General features: G+C 40.9%; 1 protein-coding gene across 1 annotated transcript; it reads left to right on the top strand.

Annotated features, from left to right (window-relative positions):
- The first annotated feature begins 84 nt into the window (after positions 1-84).
- LOC109627242 (transitional endoplasmic reticulum ATPase) lies at positions 85-8,759 on the top strand. The gene is made up of 17 exons (XM_020083702.2): positions 85-254; positions 548-659; positions 1,315-1,487; positions 1,730-1,872; positions 1,979-2,109; positions 2,991-3,122; positions 3,284-3,386; positions 3,604-3,737; positions 3,878-4,013; positions 4,104-4,216; positions 4,998-5,162; positions 5,251-5,373; positions 5,472-5,684; positions 5,832-6,140; positions 6,447-6,605; positions 6,879-7,030; positions 7,352-8,759. The coding sequence occupies exons 1-17, from the start codon at positions 232-234 to the stop codon at positions 7,455-7,457; spliced, it is 2,427 nt and encodes an 808-aa protein (XP_019939261.1). The 5' UTR covers positions 85-231; the 3' UTR covers positions 7,458-8,759.
- The last annotated feature ends 750 nt before the right edge of the window (positions 8,760-9,509 follow it).

Genomic DNA, 9,509 nt, shown 5'->3' with positions numbered 1-9,509 from the left:
AAAACAGTGAGACTTGATGTTGGTAGGGCCCTCGGGAAGACCAGAAACCACACCAGGGCAGATCAGATCGGGCTGAACCTGAAACCTCTGGCACTGATCAGATCAGAAATCAGACCACACTACATCAGCTCCTGAAGATACACTACGGTGAACAAGTGAGGACGGCAGCGAGGGGGGGAACCTGGAGTGTGAAAAACTGAAGATATCTGACAAAGACAAAGGACAGCAGTCATGCCGGGCTCAGGAGGAGCAGAGTGAGTAAAACAGCTGCATACGTACAGTATGTGCTTGTGTGGGCGCAGCCTATAGGTTAATATACTGTATATATGCTTATTAATGCACATTTGAACATGATAGACTTGTTACTGCATGTTAAAGATGATTTTTACTATAAACTCAAATTGAATTAATAAAATATTTCCACATATTTACGGACTCATAGTTGCTATGGTCAGATGCAAGAGAGTCTAAATACAGCTCAGTGTCACATGAGGAAATCAGAGCTACGAGTGAAGAGCAGAGTCATAATGTGCCTCTTGTTCTGAAGCCCGAAGGGAGAAGATTTCTCCACGGCCATCCTGAAGCAGAAACACAGGCCCAACAGACTTGTGGTGGATGAAAATGTCAGTGACGACAGCAGCATTGTCAGCCTGTCACAGGTGTGTGTGTGTAAATTCAAATATAGTCAAGAACTGTATTGTCACTGTGCAAGCACAACGAAATAGTGTGTCATCCTCAAATCAAATTGTGCCTGATTTAGAAAGAAACAAAATACAAAGAAATATAAAAAGCTGACTATATAATAAAAATATAAAAAGAAGCAAAAGAAGTACAACATTAAGTCATTAAGTTCCTTTAAATCACAAGTCAAGATAATGAGGGTGCAAAGAACATACAGTATAATTAATGTTATAAATAATATGGATATTTAAGTGGTTATGATAAATATGATAGCTGTTGTGCAGTGTTCTAAGGTGACATGATGAATATGATGGATAAATATTGCACGTGATGCATGTGCTAATATTGTAGTGTATTTAAATTGAATTGCGCCTATGCAAAATAAAAAAATAAAAATGTGGAAAAATGAATGAAACACAATGAAAATATTAAATTAAGCAAATGAAGTATAAATTCTGAGAACATCAACAAAATTAATGTTTGCAACACTGATTAGAAGAAACAGTTTGTAAAATAATCTAAAAGTGGGTCAATGTTAAAGTATTTGTAAACAAGACAGTTAAGTAGATGGTGTCCAGGTTGTGTGATGTCTTTTATGATGTCCTTTGTCCTCTGTGTATGTGTCTCCATCAGAACAAGATGGAGGAGCTGCAGCTCTTCAGGGGGGACACGGTGGTGCTGAGGGGGCGGAAACAACGTCAGACTGTGTGCATCGTCCTGAGTGACGACACCTGTGGGGAAGAACGGATCCGGCTGAATCGTGTGACGCGCAGCAACCTGAGAGTCCGCCTTGGTGATGTCATCAGGTGGCTGGCACAGAGTTCATCTCAGTTGTTTTTTGTCATAATGTTAGTTAACACAAGTTTAATAGTACAATGAAAAGCATTGACGAGAAGAACAGGTCAGCTCAGCAATATTGATTTCACATCTGAATGTGAAATCAATAAATCTTGCCATCAAACTGAAAGCATGGGGCACCTGATAATGTGTGTGTGTGTGTGTGTGTGTGTGTGTGTGTGTGTGTGTGTGTGTGTGTGTGTTATCACAGTATCCACGCCTGCAGTGACATCAAGTATGGAAAAAAGATCCACGTCCTCCCGATAGACGATACCATCGAGGGCCTGACTGGGAGCCTCTTCGATGTTTTCCTAAAACCGTATTTCCTGGAAGCTTACCGGCCCATACACAAAGGTACCAGTACGCCGCCGCCGCCAACCACCGAAATCATCACAGATACAAAAGCCCCAAACAAGTTCAAATGACCCTGTGTGTCGTCACCTGTCGCATGTGCCGTCAGATGACATCTTCCTGGTCAGGGGCAGCATGCGGGCAGTGGAGTTCAAGGTTGTGGAGACGGACCCCAGTCCTCACTGCATCGTCGCCCCTGACACCGTCATATACTGTGAGGGGGAGCCAATCAAAAGAGAGGTCTGTGGGACATTAATGAGCCTCTTGTTTGTGTGGCGTCAGTGATTACATTCTGGGGACACTTTGTGGAAGGACAATAAAAAACAGTTTGTAACCTCTATACCATGTTTGCTGAGTCACAATGAAAGACATAATGGATGGATGGTTGGATGGATGGATGGATGGATGTGCCAAAGAAACAATGTCATCATTTGTCTTGAGACAGCAGTTGGAATGCAACACTTTTGCAGATGTGTGTGGGATAGAATCCCATCAAAGCTATTCTCTTTACAAACAATGGAAGCAAATTAAATAAAGATAGATGACGTCTGATGGACATGCCTCCACTTCCTCCTATTATCTTACTATTATTATGACTTTTTAGTTTCAACCCGAGTCCCAGTTATTGACATGGAGGAGGCAGGGTTTATGAGATGGACTGCAGCTGTACTTTGGCTTCACTTCATGTTGTGTATCTTTATCTTTACTGTTTTTTTCATGCATAACTTGGCTTTTACAATTCTATAATAACTGACTGTGAATGATAAACTGTACCTGGGGACATGGACCAAACTAAAAAGTCAAAATACACTTCAAACATATTTCTCAAAGTTGATATCAGTGATTTTAGGTTTTATCACAATGATGTTCGATGAGTTTTCCAGTAAGTTTGCTTTTTGGTTAGCAGCTGTAGATGCAATGGGCTGGAACATCTGACTCACGATTGGTCAAGCTCATGTATTGGTGGGACCTCACAAACACGATTCCATCCACCGAACCCAACAGTGTTCATATCTGGGATATTCTGGCCTGGGAGGAAGTGAAGACATGCTGTCCATCTTTATCTACAGTCTATGCACACAGTTCACCTGATCTGAGTTTTCCATTCTGTCCTGTGACAGGACGAGGAGGAGAACCTCAATGACATCGGCTATGACGACATCGGAGGCTGTCGGAAGCAGCTGGCCCAGATTAAAGAGATGGTTGAACTTCCTCTCAGGCACCCGGGTCTCTTCAAGGCAATTGGAGTTAAGGTGTCACTCACACTCTCTCTCGCACACACGCACACGCACACACACACACACACACACACACACACACTGACCCCATCCACCCATAAACCAGCTTCTTTCTATTCTAACATTAGATATGTGTCCTATCTCGACTCAGTGTGTTTGTCCCTCCTCTCTGTCAGCCCCCCAGAGGCATCCTGCTGTATGGCCCTGCAGGTACAGGGAAGACCCTGGTGGCCCGAGCCGTAGCTAACGAAACTGGTGCCTTCTTCTTCCTCATTAATGGTGAGCCTTTCTTTACAGTAACACAGTGAGACCATTTGTACCAGTGAGATGAAGAAATGACCTGATCCTGCTCTTGCAAAGTGAAAAAAAAAAAAATAAAAAGGCTTCACAGTTATTTGAATCCAATTGGAACTTCTAATCTACACACGTTTTTCATATTAATGGCTCTATGTTGGACAAAACATGTTTTACGTGCTGCACATTATTCTGTGACAAGGTCCTGAGATCATGAGCAAGCTGGCGGGAGAGTCTGAGAGCAACCTGAGAAAGGCGTTTGAGGAGGCAGAGAAAAATGCTCCAGCCATCATCTTTATTGATGAGCTGGATGCAATCGCTCCCAAGAGAGAGAAGGTAAATGACAACAACTAGTTAGGAGGCCTTTTTCTGTTGTATCAGAGCAGACTATGTGCAGAAACTATGTCTCACATTAGATGCATTTTATGTTTCATGTCAGAAAATAGACAATGACAACTGTTTGTCTGTGTGTGTAGACCCACGGTGAGGTGGAGAGGCGTATCGTGTCCCAGCTCCTGACCCTGATGGATGGCCTGAAGCAAAGAGCTCACGTGGTTGTCATGGCAGCAACAAACCGACCGAACAGCGTGGACGCTGCCCTGAGACGCTTTGGTCAGGACAGACACACACACACACACACACACACACACACACACACACACACACACTCACGTTTACAAATAAACTGATGTCTCTCTCCAGGCAGGTTTGACCGGGAAATTGACATCGGGATTCCAGATTCTACAGGCAGACTGGAGATCCTGCAGATTCACACCAAGAACATGAAGCTGTCTGATGACATCGACATTGAGAAGGTGAGAGAGCGCAGTGCAGCAACCAGAGAAGTAAACTGGTTTGATCATCAACTCACTTTTAAAGTCAGTTTTTTCAAGCAGTGTTTTAATTCTGTGGATTTTCTTTGGTTTTATGTGACAGTAAACTGAAAATACTAGATAATTGAATTTATTTCAAATGCATATCATTCAGTGAGGGGTTCTTTAATGTCCTCAGGATGGACATTTAGAATCAGACTCTAGTTTGATGAAAATTTTATCTTATGAACCTTTATGAAAAGATTGTAATTGCTGTATCTGTGAAGATTCAAGGTCATCCAGGTCGTTATATCTTCAGGAGCTGTACAAGTCCAGAAGTGCTTGTGTTTCTAGTTTATTCTTCAGTCAGTTAAAGTTGTAGAGGCCTTTCTTCAAGAAACATAAGCCACTTGGCTTAAAATACATACACTTGGTCAACTCCTGAAGTTTTATTCCTGCTTGTTCGTGTAATTTGTTCACTGTGTAGAGATTGCAGTGGTGCAAGTAAATTAAGGATTAGGATTTTCTTTCCCAAGTGAACAAAAATAAAACAAAATTCTTTATTTAGCAGGAGACGTTCTCAGTCATTCTTAAATGTACAATACAATCCAGTGGATTTCTGTAACTTTTACATGATTAGATGTGATGCAAAAAGACTAGATTTAATTATTGGTGCCATGAATATTACAAACTGATGAAAACATGCAATGGTTGAAAATAATGCTACACGCTGCAAATGCACCACCATCAATTCTTATATGGGGGTGTTGATCAACATATTCAGATCGCCAGAGAGACCCACGGACATGTGGGCGCCGATCTGGCTGCTCTGTGCTCAGAAGCTGCTCTGCAAGCCATCCGCAAGAAGATGACTCTCATAGACCTGGAGGATGAATCCATCGATGCTGACCTGCTCAACTCACTGGCCGTCACCATGGATGACTTCCAGGTACACACACACACGTAGTCACACGATAAAAGTCACAATGTTTGCTAATGAGTGCAGTGCATCTCATACTGTTCTGTCCCTCCATCAGTGGGCGCTGAGTCAGAGCAACCCATCGGCTCTGAGAGAGACCGTTGCAGAGGTGCCTCAGGTCAACTGGGAGGACATCGGTGGACTGGATGAGGTCAAGAGAGAGCTACAAGAGCTTGTTCAGGTGAAGAAACTCTCACACACTCACACCAGCAGGCACTGCTCATACCTGTGAACAATTAACAATCAATAATCCATCAATCTTCTTCCTGCTTTCCTCAGTACCCAGTTGAGTATCCAGACAAGTTCCTGAAGTTTGGGATGACGCCGTCTCGTGGTGTGTTGTTCTACGGTCCTCCAGGCTGTGGGAAAACCCTCCTGGCTAAGGCTATTGCTCACGAGTGCCAGGCCAACTTTATCTCCATAAAAGGCCCTGAGATGCTCACCATGTGGTTCGGAGAATCAGAGGCCAATGTCAGAGATGTTTTTGATAAGGTAAGGGTAAGAGGAAAAGTAAACGGTAATATTGGAAGGAAACACAACCCGGACCTTTTGAGTAGATCATAGTATTTGGTCAACTTTTCAATCCATTGTGTTTCCCACTGTAACTTCTCTGATCTCTGACTTCCTCTCTGTGTACAGGCCAGACAGGCAGCCCCCTGCATCTTGTTTTTCGACGAGTTAGACTCCATTGCCAAATCCAGAGGAGGCGGTGGTGGGGACGCAAGTGGTGCCGCCGACAGAGTCATCAATCAGATCCTCACAGAGATGGACGGCATGTCCGACAAAAAGAATGTTTTCATCATTGGTGCCACAAACAGACCCGACATCATAGACTCGGCCATCCTGCGGCCGGGCCGTTTGGACCAGCTCATCTATATCCCGCTCCCAGACAAGCTATCTCGCTCCGCCATCCTGAACGCCAACCTGCGCAAATCCCCTGTTGCACGAGTCAGTTACACACACATACAAGGACAAATTTCTTTGTGCAGTGGCTTTCTTATTGATTCAAGATTAAATAGCAGAAATAGTAACTCAAGCTGTAAAATAAATAGTCTAGAGTAAAAACATCCCTTAAAAATACTAAATATTAAAATTGCTTTACATATGCCAACCCTATTTCTCCAAGAAAAGAACTTTGCAAGAGTTTCTTATTTTACATGTTTGGCAACTCTCTAGATGATGTGACTCCAAATATTTTGTATTTCACTGCACCTGTATTTCTATTTTTGTGGCTCTGTTCTCTTCTTCCTGTAGGATGTGGATCTGGCGTTACTGTCTGACATCACAGATGGCTTCTCTGGAGCTGACCTGACAGAAATCTGCCAGCGAGCTTGCAAACTGGCCATCCGTGAGGCCATTGAGGCTGAGATCAAGGCGGAGCGTCAGAGGCAGAACAGACCAGACATCCCCATGGTTAGACTGCTGCTTCGCTGTGTTCTTGCTTATTGTAACAAATACTCTGCACCACTCCTCAAAGCTGTACCAAGCTGTGTGTGCTCGGTACAGAAAGAGATTGTGGAATACAAAAAAGTTCCCTAAAGGGCGGTTATTAGTTCTGTAACTTTCAGCCTTCGGACTGGGAACACACACACGCACACACACACACACACACACACACACACGCACGCACACACACACACACACACACACACACAGTGTTATATCCTTGTATATTCCTGTGTGCAGGATGAGGACTTTGATCCAGTCCCTGAGATCAGAAAGGACCACTTTGAAGAGGCAATGCGATTTGCCCGTCGCTCTGTCAGTGACAATGACATCCGCAAGTATGAGATGTTTGCTCAAACTCTGCAACAGAGCCGAGGTTTTGGAAACTTCAGGTACACACACATGCATACACACACACACAAACAAATAAACAAACATACATACATACACACACACACCACCACCAAGTCAGTACCAGTGTGTGCTCGGTACAGAAAGAGGCCATGGAAGATAAAAAGTTCACTAAAGGGTGGCTGTGTCTTTTGTATGTTCAGCCTTTGGACTGGGAACACCCACACACACATGAACACACACACTAAACATGGGGTAAAAACATGTTTCACAGCAGAGGATGTAGTAATGGACAAACTGACTTTGTTTTAGTTGAAGTGTTTTACGTACTCCTGCACATTCATTTTTCCTCCTCCTCCCAGGTTCCCCTCTGCTACTGGTACTCGGTCTGGAGATCAGGGGTCAGGCTCCGATTCAGGGAGGCCAAATCTCTACAGAGAAGAAGGCGAAGAGGATCTCTATCATTGATAAAAAACCCATCATAGAGCTGCACAGGGTTTTCCTCCATCACTGCTGTGCCTGGCTTCCCTGCAGGGAGAGAAACAGATGAATGAATGAATGAATTAATGAAGAAAAACACTTTTCCAAACAGGAGTAATAACATGAATCAAACAAGAATTCAGATTTGGACTGTCTGGCCATAAATAGGTTTATAGATGAGCTTCAATGTAAAAGGTAATACACCTGTTAGATTTGGGCATGTAGAAAAAACAATTACGTTTTAAAGGATAATAACACCAAACACTAAAGTAACCCACCGGTTGTGATAAAAGGTCTTGTGTATGTGTGAGTTTGAAATGTGATAGATGAATTGTTTTGCATGCCTTTAGGGTCGGTCTTATCTTGCAGTGTATGGGATACTGTATGTGTTTATAGCACTCTGAAATGATACTGATGGGGAATGTAATTGTTTCCATTTAGCCGCATTGCTCATTCTGATTTTTTTAGCAGAACATTTTAATAAAAGCCATGTTTTATGTCTTTAGTGGAAATATTACAAACCCTGTACTTTTCCTACTATATCAAGGCAAAATACCTACTTTAAAAAAGTGTTTGTTCGATCAACCCTTGTATTTACGATGATGCACCATTAATAAGACACAATATGAATTGAAATAAAACGTATTAAATCTGACACAACACATAGCTCCTCAGGGCTTCATGACTGGTGCATATTAAAGAGTCAGTTCATGCAAATGACATTAACAAATATTTTCCCATTCTCTTTTTTGATATCTAGTGATGTAAATAGTTTTAAATAGTAGGATGTATGAATATACTCAAATACAATCAATGTAAATAGAACGTTTAGGCCCAGATTATATATCTATATTTGAGAAATCTGAAAGAGATGTGTCAGTATCTCTGAACACTCAACACAATGATTTTTTGCTTTTCTGTACATGATATATTCCCACAAAGCCACTGATATAATGTGAATGTGAGGCCTTCACTTAGCTAAAATTGGAATGTTTATTACCTCAGTGAAAGAAGTCATGATTTCATCTGCTCTCTGTTTGTTACTAAGCAGGATTACGCAAATACTACTGGACGGATTACCACGAAACTTGGTGGAAGGATGTGATATGGGTCAGGGAAGAACCTAGTACATTTTGGTGTGGGTGGGGATCAGGGGGTGGATCCAGGAATCTTTTTTCACTCCCTTGAACATTGCAAGATTGTGCTTTCTTTTGAAATTTTTAACATTTTTCCTGGGGAAATGTTCATGTATCTAGATGAATAAAATAAAGCATATTAATGGAACTGTTATCTCTGAGTGAGTGTAATTAGGTATTGCACGGACCTATGAGTGAGAAATAAAGCTAAAGCTCAATACAATTTGCACGGTTTACACTGAATACCTTTATTTATTGTCTATGTGAGTTTATAGCTGAATCGGTCACTTTTCATCATCCATAACCACAAGATGTATACATATGCCTTTATAATCATATATATAGTCTCTTTACCTTATACATTTGTGTCTTTATATACATTCATTATACTTTTGTATACAGTCTTTTTACCTTATGTGTTTATATCTTTATATACATTCATTATACATTTGTATCTTTATATACATTTATTATACATTTGTATCTTTATATACATTCATTATACATTTGTATATTTATATACATTTATTATACATTTGTATCTTTATATACATTTATTATACATTTGTATCTTTATATACAGTCTTTTTACCTTAGGTGTTTATATCTTTATATACATTCATTATACATTTGTATCTTTGTATACAGTCTTTTTACCTTATGTGTTTATATCTTTATATACATTTATTATACATTTGTATCTTTATATACATTCATTATACATTTGTATCTTTATATACAGTCTTTTTACCTTAGGTGTTTATATCTTCATACACATTCATTATACATTTGTATCTTTATATACATTCATTGTATCTTTATACTCATTCATTGTATCTTTATACTCATTCATTGTATCTTTATATACATTCATTGTATCTTTATACTCATTCATTGTATCTTT

This window comes from Paralichthys olivaceus, chromosome 8 (assembly GCF_024713975.1).
Source record: "Paralichthys olivaceus isolate ysfri-2021 chromosome 8, ASM2471397v2, whole genome shotgun sequence".
Taxonomy (NCBI): domain Eukaryota; kingdom Metazoa; phylum Chordata; class Actinopteri; order Pleuronectiformes; family Paralichthyidae; genus Paralichthys; species Paralichthys olivaceus.
This window is presented reverse-complemented; position numbering and strand designations above follow the sequence as displayed.

Bases quoted from the DNA above. Each gene is read 5' to 3' on its own strand.
- LOC109627242 (XM_020083702.2), top strand. From the start codon at position 232: ATGCCGGGCTCAGGAGGAGCAGA. The intron at 2,110-2,990 runs GTCTGTGGGACA...GTCCTGTGACAG, and splicing joins GGGAGCCAATCAAAAGAGAG to GACGAGGAGGAGAACCTCAA. The intron at 4,217-4,997 runs GTGAGAGAGCGC...CAACATATTCAG, and splicing joins ATGACATCGACATTGAGAAG to ATCGCCAGAGAGACCCACGG.